General features: G+C 40.4%; 1 protein-coding gene across 1 annotated transcript; it reads right to left on the bottom strand.

Moving 5' to 3' along the window:
* Positions 1–11,150: 11,150 nt before the first annotated feature.
* LOC117331114 (antho-RFamide neuropeptides type 2-like) lies at positions 11,151–15,437 on the bottom strand. Its single transcript, XM_033889709.1, has 3 exons — positions 15,248–15,437; positions 13,309–13,821; positions 11,151–11,215 (listed from the first exon to the last, which is right to left on the bottom strand). Exons 1-3 carry the CDS (start codon positions 15,435–15,437, stop codon positions 11,151–11,153), a joined length of 768 nt encoding a protein of 255 aa, XP_033745600.1.
* Between the last annotated feature and the right edge of the window lie 2,491 nt (positions 15,438–17,928).

Genomic DNA, 17,928 nt, shown 5'->3' with positions numbered 1-17,928 from the left:
ATACACACACCACACACTCACACAAAGAGATAATATTATTATTACTATTTTTATTTTATTTTTTCGTTTGTACTTTCCACAGTTATATACCATAAAAATATTTTTCGCCACGCACAAATATCGAACATTGTTCTCAAATTCTGGAGAAATGTTTGTAGAGATTCGTGATGACCACACAGCTGTCACGTGACGGTAGATACAGAACCATAATCTCTCACCTAACATGCGGGTAGGAATGATCATGGCCGGTTCTGGTGTATAAGCGATTTCTCTTGGGTGTTCAATATGGGGTCCCTTTAATGATGATGTATTTTATTGGCACATCGTGATGATCCAGCGTTATTTTTCAGCTCTTTTCCGAAACACTTCTGATAATTTAAGTACAGAGATGAAGATGAATTTCGTTCTGTCCAAAGAGAATTGCACCATACTAATATCAAGTCCCAAACCTGTTGTTATCTTTATTAAGAATCGGAAGACGTATATCTAACGAATTGGTAAACCTGGAAACTGTTTATCAATGTGGACTTTGAACAAAAAAAAACATGAATGGTGTTATATTAGCTTGGTAAGTAAGGTTTTGGTTATCAAGTATTTGCTTTTATGGGAGTCTCACCGTAAGTATTCCGAACGTAGACCGAAAACATTTTATACAATTTTGAATTTATTTTTTTAAATCTTGTTAACTAAATATATCCATTTCAACATGTGCTTACTATAACACCGCTGCATATCAAGTAGTGAAGTGGACTTCTGTAAAAATCAGAGAATCAAAAGCTTACCTGTCGTAACTAAATCTACAAGATCCCCTACAATTTAAATGTAGACAGTGTTCATGGATGACTCAGCGCCATGGTCCCATGACAGACAGGCCGTGGTAAATCTGTACTCCCTGGCCCAGCGCCATGGTCCCAGGACAGACAGGCCATGCTAAATTTGTACTCCATGGTCCAGCGCCATCGTCCCATTACAAACAGGCCGTGGTAAATCTGTACTCCATGGTCCAGCGCCATCGTCCCATCACAAACAGGCCGTGCTAAATTTGTACTCCATGGTCCAGCGCCATCGTCCCATTACAAACAGGCCGTGCTAAATCTGTAATCCATGGTCCAGCGCCATCGTCCCATGACAAACAGGCCGTGCTAAATCTGTACTACATGGTCCAGCGCCATCGTCCCATTACAAACAGGCCGTGCAAAATCTGTACTCCATGGTCCATCGCCATAGTCCCATGACAAACAGGCCGTGCTAAATTTGTACTCCATGGTCCAGCGCCATGGTCCCATGACAAACAGGCCGTGCTAAATCTGTACTCCATGGTCCAGCGCCATGGTCCCATGACAGACAGGCCGTGCTAAATCTGTACTCCATGGTCCAGCGCCATCGTCCCATGACAGACAGGCCGTGGAAAATCTGTACTCCATGGCCCAGCGCCATAGTCCCATGACAAACAGGCCGTGCTAAATTTGTATTCCATGGTCCAGCGCCATGGTCCCATGACAAACAGGCCGTGCTAAATCTGTACTCCATGGTCCAGCGCCATCGTCCCATGACAGACAGGCCGTGGTAAATCTGTACTCCATGGCCCAGCGCCATCGTCCCATGACAAACAGGCCGTGCTAAATCTGTACTCCATGGTCCAGCGCCATGGTCCCATGACAGACAGGCCGTGCTAAATCTGTAGTCCATGGCACAGCGCCATGGTCCCATGACAGACAGGTCGTGGTACTTCTGTACTCCCTTGCTCAGCGTCATGGTCCCACGACAGACAGGCCGTGGTACATCTGTACTCCCTGACCCAGCGCCAAGGTTCCATGACAGTAATGTCGTGGTACTTCTGTACTCCCTTGCCAGCGCCCCTGTTCCATGACAAACATGCGTGATAAATCTGTAGTCCATGGCCCAGCGCCATGGTCACACGACAGGTAGGCCTCGGTACATCTGTACTTCCTGACCCAGCGCCATGGTCCCATGACAAACAGGTCGTGGTACATCTGTACTCCCTTGCTCGGCGCCATTGTTCCATGACAAACAGGCGTTATAAATCTGTACTCCATGGCCCAGCGCCATGGTTCCATGACATTAACTATACGCCATATACGAGGGCTGATTGATATGTTGTGAGCCTCATATTGAAGGATTTGAATTTTGCCTGACATACTGTATTATTTTTTAACATAGTCCCCTTCAATTTTTATAAACTTTCGCCAGCGGTGTTTAAGGGCGGCCTCAATGCCACATTTATAGAACTCCTTTTCTTGGCTGTTCAGAAAGTCATCCACTGCATGTATGACGTCATCATCGGACTAAAAGGTGGTGCCTGAAATAGCTGTTTTCGGTTTCGGAAATAGATGAATGTCTGATGGATCGAGAACAGGTGAATAAGGCGGATGATCAATCAATTTAAAGCCACCATCGTGAATGGAAGCCATGGCAATGACAGAATTGTGAACAGGAGCATTGTCCTGATGGAATAACACACCTTTAGTGAGCTTTCCGCGGCGCTTAAGTTTAATATTTTCCCGTAACTGCCTTAGAAGTGAGGCATAGTATGTGCCATTGATTGTTTCTCCCTTTTGGAGATACTGTATCAGTGGAATACCATCTGCATCCCAGAAAACCGAGGTCACAGCCTTCCCAGCTGATCGAACAGTCTTTGCCTTCTTTGGCTTGGAAGAGCCAGGGTGCTTCCATTGCTTCGATTGCTGCTTGGCCTCTGGTGTAAAATGATGTACCCATGTTTCATCCATAGTGACAAATGTCTAGAGAAAGCTGGCAGGATCTTCCTAGAAAAGGTTAAGATTAGCACGCGATAATGTACGCCTTGTGTGCTTCTGATCTACTGTCAGAAGTCCTGGTACCCATCGGGCCGAAAGCTTTCTCAATGCAAGATCCTCGGTCAGAATGAAATGTACTCTTTCCTCGTCTGTCAGTCATAACAATATCAAGAACTTTATTGACCATTTCTGGGGCTGCAACATTGACAGGCCTTCCAGGACGGGGGTCATACTCAAAGCTCTGTCGGCCGCACTTAAATTCCACTAACCCACCTTTCACTGTAGCATATGAAGGGGCACATCTCCTAAGTGTTGCTACCATATCATTATTGATATCATTAGGTGTTAAACCTTTTTATGCAAATATTGGATCACTGCTCTTTCACCTATTTTGTCCATTTCGCAAAAGCCGCTTGTCTTGTTTACTTTAGAGTGCTACCTCGATTTAAACTAACAAAATAAGACCAGTCCGTGGGTACACGGCCATATATAGTCAAAGAGAATAGTGGGACTTAAAATGAACATCCTTGAGTACCTCCTTCAACACGAGGCTCACAACATATCAATCATCCCTCGTATCATTGTTATAATATATATGTGACTTCATTGACACGTTAGTATGTAAGAGTGATATCAATAAAACCCTGAAATCCTTGAAACAACGACACAATATAGATCACATTTAATAATTCCTTAATTACTCTATTAAACTTAAGATATTAACATTGCAATCCGATGACGAAACTATCAGTCATACAATATAACAGACAAATAAAGATAATAAAGTAATGGGGAAGTTTCCAATATCAAACATGTATTTAATGATTTTATAAAAAGAGATGAAGTTTTCAATATCAAACATTTAATCCATAATTCTATTAAAAAAGACGATTTTTTCAATATCAAATATTCATTTAATGTTTCTATCAAAAAGAAAGGAATTTTGTAATATTAAGCATAAAGTTCCGTGTTTTATAAAAAAAAAATGATGGTAACGATTTTCTTTTTGTGTTTTATTATCACACGCGAGTTGAGGTAAGCGTGATTTCAATAATTGGTGTATCATGTAAGGCCGATCAGTTGAATGAGTTTGCCCTGTTCCCGGATAACGATGATTGTCACCGATACATACTATCATACATTCTAGCCAGTCAGCAATTTTACGCATGGACAAGGGCTAATATGTACAGACTGACCTTTTGTATATTTCGTGAAATGATATTATAGGAATTTATTCTTTGGTCAATTTCATAGTCCACGTCACCAATTACAAAAGTGAGAAGTGATGGCATCTTCCAACGTTCACACCCTACCAGCAGGAATCTCATACATGTTGGGAGAATGATCTGGTTTCTATGACACCTCGGACGCATTCGTCTTCATCAAACGGGCTGAGGTCTGAACATTCCTCCGATAATGGAATCATTATTGCTTGAGTTATTAGGTGATCGAATATTCACAGTGTCGCTCTGGTTAACCTTGTAGTTCTATTGTCTACTGGAGCGCTTTGTAAGAGACTTTATTCTAATACGGATATAATTGTTTTATTACTTTATCCCATTTAGAGAGTTTTTTTTATTAGTTTTAGAAACGCTCGAAAATGTAGCAGCATGGACTAAAGAAAGCGCATTAGAGGGCGATTTGCCTAGTGAACATAATTCAAAGGGCGTTTCGGGTCAGAAATAGGTCATTGACCTTTACACGGTTTAGTAGACAGATGTGTACAGAGAGTAAACTACTGACCTTCACAAAGCTCAGGGAGCTTAACTACTGACCTTCACAATGTTCAGAGAGGTTAACTACTGACCTTCACAAAGTTTAGAGAAGTATACTACTGACCTCTACAAGGTTCAGAGAGGTTAACTATTAACCTCCACAAGGTTTAGAGAGGTTAACTACTGACCTTCACAAGGTTCAGAGAGGTTAACTACTGACCTTCACAAGGTTCAAGGTTAAGATAGGTAAACTAATGACCTTCACAAGGTTAAGAGAGGTTAACTACTGACCTTCACAAGGTTCAGAGAGGTTAACTATTGACCTCCACAAGGTTTAGTGAGGTTAACTACTGACCTTCACAAGTTTCAGAGAGGTTAACTACTGACCTTTACAATGTTCAGAGAGGTTAACTATTGACCTTCACAAAGTTTAGAGAAGTATACTACTGACCTCTACAAGGTTCAGAGAGGTTAACTATTAACCTCCACAAGGTTTAGAGATGTTAACTACTGACCTTTACAAGGTTCAGAGAGGTTAACTATTAACCTTCACAAGGTTTAGAGAGGTTAACTACTGACCTTCACAAGGTTCAGAGAGGTTAACTATTAACCTCCACAAGGTTTAGAGATGTTAACTACTGACCTTCACAGGGTTCAGGGGATAACTATCCATCTCCTTACGGTTCAGATAACCTATTTCAGTAGATTGATCTGTACCTTCCGAGAAGAAGCCAAGAGGTTCAAAGAGTACACTGATCTCACTTAATTACATGTAGGTGAATTTGCCAGAAAGTAAGCTTTTGGCATCTTCGTAGTTCATTAAGCCGGTCGGTTCATAAGTAAAATATTGACATCAACAAGGTTCAGAGAGGTTAACTATTGACCTCCACAAGGTTCAGAGAAGTTAACTACTGACCTCTACAAGGTTAAGAGAGGTTAACTATTGACCTCTACAAGGTATAGCGAAGTATACTACTGACCTCTACAAGGTTTAAAGAGGTTAACTATTGACCCCCACAAGGTTAAGAGAGGTTAACTATTGACCTCCACAAGGTTTAGAGAGGTTAACTACTGACCTCTACAAGGTTCAGAGAGGTAAACTTTTGACCTCCACACGGTTCACACAGGTAAACTATTGACCTCCACAAGGTTAAGAGAGGTTAACTATTGACCTCCGCGTTGTTCAGAGGGCAGATCAGTACGGAAGTTCACTGTTAACCTTCACAGGGTTTAGAGAGTGGATGGGTCCTGATCTATTGACCTCAACACAGCTCAATAGCCGGATTGATCCAGGAAGCAAACCCCTGACCTCCAAACGATTCAGAAAGATGTCTTCTGACTAAACAAAAAACAAGCTACTGAATTACACCATAGACCATTTTTCTATCTTTTATACAGTTCAGTCCGAAAAGTAAATCTCTATCATTGCTACACCCAGTTCTGCAAGCCTTATTAACAGCAGACATTTGTCATCAATACCAATCTTATACTCACTCTTTTACCAGGTAGCCAGTATTATCTATAAATGATTAGGCGGACATAGCGTATCTCATTGTATTTAAAGAACGAGGGGAATTCTGACCTCAAGTTAGGGCTAGGGAATAAACGAGAAGATATATGATGTCCAACCAGGTGAGCGATACAGGCCATCTGGGCCTCTTGTATTACATTTCACAAACATTCATCACATCATCACTAACACACCTAGAATTAGAACATTTTCATTTGGAACAAGTTCAAAAAGTCAAGGACAATGCCAGATACCGGTAAGAGGGTTTTCGTTGCTTGAAATATTAGAATTTCTTCAGGCTATTTTTTAAATGTTTTCTGTCGTGACATGGCGGTAATATCATATTGACACTGGTCTCATTCTACAGAAGGGTTAGCAATGTTGTTCAAAATGTTCGGCGATATGGCAAAGAAAGACACCGGCATATGATTTCGCCTACGTAATTTCATTTATGTAAATATACATCGGTTCTGCTCGTGTTGTATACGTTAGCAATTATATTAGTTCGACAATGGAATTTAAAATGTAGACTATAATACATAATATTGTGTTCGGTCTGCTGATACTCAAAATAGCATCGACTTTTCGTAACATGGTGATGAACAATTTTATAAGAAGATGATATGTGTTGGCGGAAAACAGCGCCACTGAGCCGTTCGTGTTTGTCTGGGTCTATCTAATGATAGGTTGCCGTAACATTACCCCGACTCAAAAACTTTATTAGGCGTACAAAAGAGGATGGTAACCATACCATAACGGTTCACAAACGTATACGTGTGGCACGGCAGACATAATCAACTTTACACTGAGAACTATTTTTCATGTCACCAAAGCGGAAGGTGTGTACGCAGAAAAAGTGAAAAATCGCCGGAAGTGATTGTGGATCAACCTCTGATGTGTCCTAAATGAGCATCAGTATTTCCGTTGCTATGTAGGGATCACGCACTCCCAAACCCTCACCATGACAGACGATTATTGATTTCTATTGGAAATAACTCGATACGACGGCCGTTTCTTTGGAGGTGGTTATTAATGTTTTCTCTAGCCTAAAATACACTTCCCGCACAGAGAGGCATTACTACAGCCAGTAGTACGCATTAACGTTGACGTCAGTTCCGCTTATTTAATGAGTTCCAGTGCCCTGGAACATTCTGCTTGACGTAACAAATGTTCTCTTTCATTTACCTTTTACATTCAGGAAATTTCCAAATTTGGTGATAAAATTTAAAAGTTTGCTGCAATAACGACAGATAAATTACAGTAGCTGAGCGTAGCGACAGACTCTGCAGCGTACTTTTCTAACACGAGCCTCAGATAAAACACATTTAAATGTCTTCTAGTTGGTCGTATAACATGTCTTTTACTCGATTGAAAAGATACAGTTTCAGAGAGATCAAATGAAAATGAAAGAAATTTGCAAACACGTTAAATTGTCCCCGGGAAAACTAATTATGTTTAAGTTTTGATGGCGAATTTTCTGTTAAATACTGTTTTAGTATTAGTGTAAACATCCTTGTTTTACTTGAGATTAGCAGTTTAATTAATGTTACACCTTCGAGTTGACTGCATTCCTTACATTACCGGCTTCATGTCTAACTCGGTTTACCTATTTTAGATTCAGAATCTCCTGTCGTGGTTGTACTGTGATGAATATTTATAATCAACTATCGGCAATGTAACAAAGGTAACAGAGACCATCGGCTTTGTAACGAAATCAACAGAAACTGTCGGCATTGTAACGAAGTTAACAGAAACTGTCGGCATTGTAACGAAATCAACAGAAATTACCGACATAGTAACGAAAGTCAACAGAAATTACCGACATAGTAACGAAATCAACAGAGAATATCGGTATTGTTACGAAATCAACAGAGACAATCGGCATTGTAACGAAATCAACAGAACCTATCGGCTTTGTAACGAAATCAACAGAACCTATCGGCATTGTAACGAAATCAACAGAACCTATCGGCATTGTAACGAATTCAACAGAACCTATCGGCATTGCAACGAATTCAACAGAACCTATCGGCATTGCAACGAATTAAACAGAACCTATCGGCATTGCAACGAATTAAACAGAACCTATCGGCATTGTAACGAAATCAACAGACTGTCGGCATTGTAACGAAATCAACAGACTGTCGGCATTGTAACGAAATCAACAGAAACTATCGGCATTGTAACGAAATCAACAGAGAATATCGGCATAGTAACGAAATCAACAGAAACTATCGGCATTGTAACGAATTCAACAGAACCTATCGGCATTGTAACGAAATCAACAGAACCTATCGGCATTGTAACGAATTCAACAGAACCTATCGGCATTGTAACGAAATCAACAGAACCTATCGGCATTGCAACGAATTAAACAGAACCTATCGGCATTGCAACGAATTAAACAGAACCTATCGGCATTGTAACGAAATCAACAGAACCTATCGGCATTGTAACGAAATCAACAGACTGTCGGCATTGTAACGAAATCAACAGAAACTATCGGCATTGTAACGAAATCAACAGAGATTATATACCAGAATAAGACCAAGTGTTCTAGAATGGTAAGCGGCTTCTGCTTCATCTTCACCTGCCATCCAAATATACGTCATATCCGGGTTACGTCACATTCTGAAATTAAGTATATCCGTTGCCGACGAATACGTCTGACTTCCTATAGTACGAATATTTTCAAAGGGGATCATGAAATCGGCCATTAAACTTTCCCATGGTCTTAAGCATTCATCTTTCCGTCAGAAGTCGTAATCATAGACGGAATTACAGAGTTGTACATGGCCCATTGATTACTTACTTGAGGGTGATATAACTATATTTTCTACAATAACCTTGTCTTTTATATTTCAATGAGTAAGTCTTCAGACTAATGTTCATCAAACGAAGAATGTCTAAGTTAAAAAAAAAAACACTTGTTACAGAGACGGTAAGATACATTTGATGTCATTTCATCCTACATTTTGCGATACAAGATCAGTGTGTGCATTATCAGACAAATATTTTGTATAACGGCGCAGTAAAGTCTGGAACACGGCGCTTTCTTGCAGTCAAGCTAACAAGTTGTGTAAAACATTGATTAAATACCGAAGGACACAGAGAACAAAATATCTCCGCTCAGCTTGATAATGCAGCCCGAGTCCTTTCTCCGGAAAATACAATTGTTCTGGTAAGCGCAATCAACTTGACATTTAAGACATTGCAAAACTTGCGCTCGTTGAAAGCTAGGCGTCTGAAAGCCATTAAAACGAAGAGGCTGAACAGCTAGAGAGGTCTGACAACGATGGTCTCGCGCGATTCTCAAAAAATTTAATGGTGGAGCCTTGCTATTAGGATCATATTACATTAGATGTATGACGAATTGTCACACTACAAAAGTGGGAAACCTAATCTGTATTAAGTGGTTACTTACTACATGGCTATACCAGGCATTACTTATATTCGAAATGCTCTGAATATGTCATGACAGTATCGAGGGGTTAATGTATCATTTGATTGGTCCAGACATTAAAATTTTATAAATAGCTGATACATTCTGAGGAGAATCTGCGTTAGGTAGGACTATTTTTTACACTCAGTATCAAAAACACGACTATGGTGGATTTCTGTACACTTTCCATAATATCCAATGCTGCGTCAAACCATGTGGCATATTACGGCTATATTAAGGCTAAGAAATGGTATATTTAATATACAAAGGAGGATAACCCTCAATGAATGTCTGTAACGCCCGGAAACAAATCTTTTTATTTTGGCTATTTTACATATTACCTATGTTACTTACATATTACGTATGTTATTTACATATTACCTTAATTATTTCACCTATCTTATTTACATATAACCTATTCTACATATTAAATATATTATTTACATATTACCTGTTTTGATTTATATATTACCGATTTCATATATAACCTATTTTATTTACATATTACCTATTTTATATATAATGTATTACCTTTTCTATATTTGTACCTATTTTAAACATTTATAATCCATTACCTATTTTGCATATAACCAATCTTAAATTGGGGGGGAAATTGTAATAATATTGTTTGATTGCATAGAATATTAATAAGTAAGTAATGGTAAACATATACAAAATATACATTTATTTGTGATTGACCGGTTATAGGATCGTGTATAACCAGGGACGTACATATGTATGTCCCGGGTACAGTCCATTTCACTGAGATTTAATTTTCTTAAAGGCTCAAACTGCTTTGGTTGGAGTCCATCTTCCTCAAAGTCATCAACCTAAAAAGTCAGTCCAGATCGTATTCAGACATGTCTGTGTTGGTACTGTTCACACTACCGTCTATACTGCTGGTCACCTTTACAGTTACTCCCTTAACCTACATGTGTGACGTTAAATAGATTGACTGACCGATACACTGACTTGCAGTTGACCGACAGGTGTAAATCGCGTATTTCAATGTGCCATATCTCGGCACTCGGTCAACCGATTTTGATGCGGTTTGCGACATTCTTCTTTGATGATTACAGAGAATTACATGTTTGATTATCGTTTTTCGTTCCGGGTACACTTTAAGCATGTTTTGAAATCAACCCAATATGGTACACAGAGATGTAATGTTAACCCACGGAGTATAACGAAATGTATCAAGCCAATGTTTAACTAAGTTGAATTGATTTATCCAATAAAAACAGCCGAATGAGATCGGTAATGATTACGTAATAGAACATTGATGAACTAAAGTATGAAAAGGAACAATGAATTGTTCATATGTCATTGTATTCCAATAAACTAAATAGATGTTCTGCTTCACTAAAGTTAGGCGATGACGTCCTATCTCAGTCGTGCTGGCTCACGCTACAACACAAGTTTTCAAATCAATGATGTCGGCGCCCACGCCATGGTTCCGTATTTGGATGTAGTACATTTAAAGCCCTTACACGACGTGTGAGGTTGACCTTCCGGTGGCCAAGATTGGTGGATATTTGGATTGATTTCCGGGAAGGTGAGGAACGCTGTAGGCGTTAAACATGGGATTGATGATACGATGCAGGGGAAAACAGGCCAGCTAAAAGTCACCTTCTTCCAGACGCAATATCGAACTTCATTCGTTAAGTCTCACATCGGCTTTGTCCAAACAAAGATTCTTGGGAAATTTAACGCGGTTTGTCTTTACCTAGATCAAACTTGTAGATACGGATTCCACCGATCCTGGCACGAGCTAAACAAAAAATTACTGTTGAGAGATTAGGTTTGCTGAGAAACAAGATTAATCTGTTTACGACTTAAAATACATACAAATTTGAAAAAATAAATTATTCTTTTGTATCTCATTTTAAACAATACAAATATTGAGTTGGCTTTTTCTTGAGAATTCTGCTATATGATTAATCAGTCGAGACAAGAAACAGCACAGTGGCCAGATATTGCACTTCAAAACTACACATAGAATTAATACAGCACTGTTCGAGATCACAATTTGCACATCTAACTGTTCAAATAACACTGTACGGAGATAGTGAAAACAGAACTGAACAAATAATGGTTTAAATGATAGTACAGGAGATCAACGTTATGTACAGTGGTTAAAACGACAATCTTAGATTAAGATATCAAAATTACATACAATATTCAACCTGATCAAACATATGTATGGTAGTTCAAAATAACATTGCACGAGATTGAAACTACATGTATGTGCAGTAGTCAAAATAACATTGTAAAGTAGTTAACAATACTTAAAATAATATTGTAACTTAGTGAAAATCATATTGTAATTTAGTAAAATTAATATTGTACGGCAGTCAAATTAATATTATACAACCTTTAAAATTGCATTGTACATCAGTTAAATAACATTGTACAGTAGTACAATGATATTGTACAATAGTTAGAATAACATTGTACAGTAGTTTAAATAAAATTGTACCGTAGTTAAAATAACATCGTACAGCAATTTAGATAATAGTGTACAGTAGTTAAAATAGCATTGAACAGTAGTTAAAATAACATTGTACCGTAGTAAAAATAACATTGTACAGTAGTTAAAACAAGATTATATGATAGTTAGAACAGCATTGAAGATCAATGTCATGCATGTCGAAGTAGAAATAAAATACACTAGTTAAAATTACATTGTACACCATTTAATAACATTGTATAGCAGTTAAAATAATCATTGTACCGTAGTAAAAATAACATTGTATAGCAGTTAAAATTACATTGTACATCATTTAATAACATTGTATAGCAGTTAAAATAATCATTGTACCGTAGTAAAAATAACATTGTATAGCAGTTAAAATTACATTGTTCATCATTTAATAACATTGTATAGCAGTTAAAATAATCATTGTACCGTAGTAAAAATAACATTGTATAGCAGTTAAAATAATCATTGTACCGTAGTAAAAATAACATTGTATAGCAGTTAAAATAATCATTGTACCGTAGTTAAAATAACATTGTATAGCAGTTAAAATCATCATTGTACCGTAGTAAAAATAACATCGTACAGGAAGTAAAATAACATTTTCCGTAGTTAAAATAGCATTGTACAGTAGTTAAAATAAGATAATATGATAGTTAGAATAGCATTGAAGATCAGTGACATGCATGTCGAATTAGAAATAAAATTAATACTACATGATTATGTTTTATGCAGTAGCTGCCTGCCTGTCTGTCTGTTTGTCCTTTTTATCTTTCATCTTCTATCTTTTACCCAAGAAAACATTGCATTAAGAAATATGTTATGGATAATCAAGTTAGAAAAAATACAAAAACACTACTCATCACATTCCTCAAGTAGTTAAGTTTATTGTTTTAGGGAGTGTCTCGCACATCTAAATCGACCTGGGCTCGTGAAATATGAACGTTCTAATACAGGCTGTATCGGGTTTTACTCCTCGTAAATGAATCAACTGTTTAATGAGAGCCCTAGTAGCATGTTCTATTAATCTCTAGCCTCTATTCTCGGCAGGTAACTGATGGTATTTTCAGATAAAGCTGTAATCTTAGTATTCGGGGTGTACATATCTTTTCCTTCTGCCGATATCACGGGATGAAGAACATGTCTCTTTCAAAATGGAAATCAGAACTAAAGTGAGATAAACATACCCGCGAGTTAAGTAGTCTTTTGTGTAAGCATCCTGGAAACGTTTAAATTCTGTTCTTCAAGTTCTCCTTGAACTTCATCCCGATACAACCACAACACATTCCATGTGTATAGAGACGTTTAGGAGTAGTTATACGTTTAACGACAATTATAACACATCAAATAGTTTTGTAAAATTGAGACTCTCCCTCTCTCCCTACCATCTGGTCCTAAGCCTTCCATAGCATCAAGTCCTAAGTCCTCCCTAGCATCCGGTCCTAAGTCCTCCCTAGCATCCGGTCCTAAGTTCTCCCTACCATCCGGTCCTAAGTCCTCCCTGCCATCCGGTCCTAAGTCATCCCTAGCAACCAGTCCTAAGTCTTTCCTACCATCCGGTCCTACGTCCTCCCTAGCATCCAGTCCTAAATCCTCCCTACCATCCGGTCCTAAGTCCTCCCTACCATCCGGTCCTACGTCCTCCCTAGCATCCGATCCTAAGTACTCCCTAGCATCCAGTCCTAAGTCCTCCCTACCATCCGGTCCTAAGTCCTCCCTACCATCCGGTCCTAATTCCTCCCTAGCATCCAGTCCTAAGTCCTCCCTACCATCCGGTCCTAAGTTCTCCCTACCATCCGGTCCTAAGTCCTCCCTACCATCCGGTCCTAAGTCATCCCTAGCAACCAGTCCTAAGTCCTCCCTACCATCCGATCCTAAGTCCTCCCTACCATCCGGTCCTAAGTCATCCCTAACAACCGATCCTAAGTCCTCCCTACCATCCGGTCCTAAGTCCTCCCTACCATCCGGTCCTTAGTCCTCCCTAGCATCCAGACCTAAGTCTTTCCTACCATCCGGTCCTACGTCCTCCCTAGCATCCAGTCCTAAATCCTCCCTACCATCCGGTCCTAAGTCCTCCCTACCATCCGGTCCTACGTCCTCCCTGCCATCCGGTCCTAAGTCCTCCCTAGCATCCAGTCCTAAGTCCTCCCTACCATCCGGTCCTACGTCCTCCCTACCACCAGTCCTTAGTCCTCCCTACCATCCGGGCCTACGTCCTCCCTACCATCCGGTCCTAAGTCCTCCCTACCATCCAGTCCTAAGTCCTCCCTACAACCGATCCTAAGTCCTCCCTACCATCCGGTCCTAGGTCCTCCCTACCATCCGGTCCTAAGTCCTCCCTACCATCCGGTCCTCAGTCCTCCCTAGCATCCAGTCCTAAGTCCTCCCTTCAACCGATCCTAAGTCCACCCTACCATCCGGTCCTAAGTCCTCCCTACCATCCGGTCCTTAGTCCTCCCTACCATCCAGTCCTAAGTCTTTCCTACCATCCAGTCCTAAGTCCTCCCTACCATCCGATCCTAAGTCCTCCCTACCATCCGGGCCTACGTCCTCGATACCATCCGGTCCTAAGTCCTCGATACCATCCGGTCCTAAATCCTCCCTAGCATCCAGTCCTAAGTCCTCCCTACCATCCGGGCCTACGTCCTCCCTACCATCCGGTCCTAAGTCCTCCCTACCATCCAGTCCTAAGTCCTCCCTACAACCGATCCTAAGTCCTCCCTACCATCCGGTCCTAAGTCCTCCCTAGCATCCGGTCCTTAGTCCTCCCTACCATCCGGTCCTAAGTCATCCCTAGCAACCAGTCCTAAGTCTTCCTTACCATCCGGTCCTACGTCCTCCCTAGCATCCAGTCCTAAATCCTCCCTACCATCCGGTCCTCAGTCCTCCCTACCATCCAGTCATAAGTCCTCCCTTCAACCGATCCTAAGTCCACCCTACCATCCGGTCCTAAGTCCTCCCTACCATCCGGTCCTACGTCCTCGATACCATCCGGTCCTAAGTCCTCCCTAGCATCCAGTCCTAAGTCCTCCCTACCATCCGGTCCTACGTCCTCCCTAGCATCCAGTCCTAAATCCTCCCTACCATCCGGTCCCAAGTCCTCCCTACCACCCGGTCCTAAGTCCTCCCTACCATCCGGTCCTAGGTCCTCCCTACCATCCGTTCCTAATTCCTCCTTACCATCCGGTCCCAAGTCCTCCCTACCACCCGGTCCTAAGTCCTCCCTACCATCCGGTCCTAGGTCCTCCCTACCATCCGTTCCTAATTCCTCCTTACCATCCGGTCCTAATTCCTCCCTACCATCCGGTTCTTAGTCCTCCCTACCATCCGGTCCTAATTCCTCCCTACCATCCGGTCCTAAGTCCTCCCTACCATCCGGTCCTAGGTCCTCCCTACCATCCGCTCCTAAGTCCTCCCTACCATCCGGTCCTAGGTTCTTCCTACAATCCGGTCCTAGGTCCTCCCTGCCATTCGGTCCTAGATCCTCCCTTACATCCGTCCGTAGACCGTCCATAACATCCGGTTTAACAACCACCCTTACATCCGGCTAGACCCTTCCTAACATCCGGTCCTTTAACCTCCCTAACATCCGGCTAGACACATCCTAACATCCGGTCCTATAACCTCCCTAACATCCGGCTAGACACTCCCTAACATCCGGTTCTTTAACCACCCTAACATCCGGTCCTCGACCCTCCTTTACATTCGGTCCTAGTCACTTCTAAACATCCGGTCCTAGATGTTCCCTAAAACCGGTTCCAGACGAAGAGAGCAAAATTTTGAGTTGTGAACTGTAACAGCAAATACTTTTGACACCTATGTTTTATCCTACCGCGTGATCCGTACAATCTATCAAAATAAAAAGGTATGATTTTGTCTCCGTAGGCCTTTTTAGTTTAAACCAAAATGAAAACAAAACAAAAAAAACTGTAAAATTTTATCAGTTCCTTGTTTATCGAGTATCGTATTATTATCCAGGTCCAGACCACTGCCTTCACTCGAATCGTCCGTTAGTAATATGGTAGCGTTTGTTGGGTACCTATTACACGGCCAATCTGAAGCAGACAGGAGGAAACCTAACGCAAACAAACTGTCGTCTCGGTGGAAGAAAACATGTCTTTATTTGACATAGTCTATTCTGTTTAGAGTTGAAGTGGAAGATTTGTCGTCTGCCATAGCTTGGCCAGCTTTAACGTTAGTTTGAAAACAAACCTTGGATGATGTATTGAATTTCATTATGAGGTAATTATCATGGACATCATCACTTAAAACTTTTATCAACACATGTTATTGTAAATTTTAAAAAAAAAAAACAAACAAACGAAGAAAAAGAATTATCTTAAATTATATTATTTCATTGATTTATTTAGCTGAATGTGCTTGGAGAGTTCTAACTCGATGACTAAATGGGATGTTATTGAAAACGAAGGATGGTCCAGGAGTGACACCAGCAGTAATTGGCCCGGTCGGGTATAGTCAAGACTCTCGACGTAAAGCTGACGATGAGACCTATAGGATCACTCCCACAGTCGTATTTACTACTGACAGGTCTCGACGAGCTCTCAGAAATGTGCTTCCTAGACTGAGACAGATCCAGTCAACAGGAACCCCATAATCTACCGTGTAAGTCCATTGTCACTGCCGTGGCCAGCAGTCTGTGATTGACGAGTTCCTTTACCGCACCAGTCAAGTTTGTTTTCATGAACGTTCTTTTCTAATTTTGTCAGGTTTAGTTAAACAATTAAGTCATAGCATCTTAATGTCAGAGAGCCTGAAGTTGGTTCCAAGTTCCGAGTTCCAAGTTCCGTTTAACATAAACGGAACTCGGAACCAGAAAAACGGAACTAGGAATTAGTTTCCAAATTCCTTAAAGAAAACATTCTACGTACTTTATCTCAATATGAGACCCGAATCTGAAAAAGAAATGATATGAGTGTAAGGACACTTATCAGTCAGGTATAAACTTAACGGGACTTGGTCCTTGTTTCCAGTTCCGTTTTGAATAAATGAAACTAGAAACCAGTTCCGAGTTCCGTTTAAGTAAGAATCTTGGATGTAGTTAAGAGTATAGCCAGACTTGGATGTAGTTAAGAGTATAGCCAATCTTGGATGTAGTTAAGAGTATAGCCAATCTTGGATGTAGTTAGGAGTATGACCAGGCTTGGATATAGTTAAGAGTATGGCCAGACTTTGATGTACCGTAATTAAGAGTATGGCCAGACTTGTATGAAGTTTAGACTATGGCCAGACTTTGATGTACCGTAATTAAGAGTATGGCCAGACTTTGATATACCGTAGTTTAGAGTATTGCCAGACTTGTATGTAGTTTAGTGTATGGCCAGACTTGTATGTAGTTTAGAGTATGGCCAGACTTGTATGTAGTTTAGAGTATGGCCAGACTTGTATGTAGTTAAGAATATAGCCAGACTTGTATGTAGTTTAGAGTATGGCCAGACTTGTATGTAGTTTAGAGTATGGCCAGACTTGTATGTAGTTTAGAGTAAGGCCAGACTTGTATGTAGTTTAGTGTATGACCAGACTTGTATGTAGTTTAAAGTATGGCCAGACCTGAAAGTAGTTTAGAGTATGACCAGACTTGTATGTAGTTTAGAGTATGACCAGACTTGTATGTAGTTTAGAGTATGGCCAGACTTGTATGTAGTTTAGAGTAAGGCCAGACTTGTATGTAGTTTAGAGTATGGCCAGACTTGTATGCAGTTTAGAGTATGACCAGACTTGTATGTAGTTTAGAGTATGACCAGACTTGTATGTAGTTTATAGTATGGCCAGACTTGTATGTAGTTTTGAGTAAGGCCAGACTTGTATGTAGTTTAGGTTATGGCCAGACTTGTATGTAGTTTAGGTTATGGCCAGACTTGTATGTAGTTTAAAGTATGGCCAGACTTGTATGTAGTTTAGAGTATGGCCAGACTTGTATGTAGTTTAGAGTATGGCCAGGCTTGTACGTAGTTTAGAGTATGGCCAGACTTTTACGTAGTTTAGAG

The sequence above is a fragment of the Pecten maximus genome, chromosome 7 (genome assembly GCF_902652985.1).
Source record: "Pecten maximus chromosome 7, xPecMax1.1, whole genome shotgun sequence".
Taxonomy (NCBI): domain Eukaryota; kingdom Metazoa; phylum Mollusca; class Bivalvia; order Pectinida; family Pectinidae; genus Pecten; species Pecten maximus.
The sequence above is the reverse complement of the archived record's forward strand: the minus strand, read 5'-3'. Positions and strand labels throughout refer to the sequence as shown.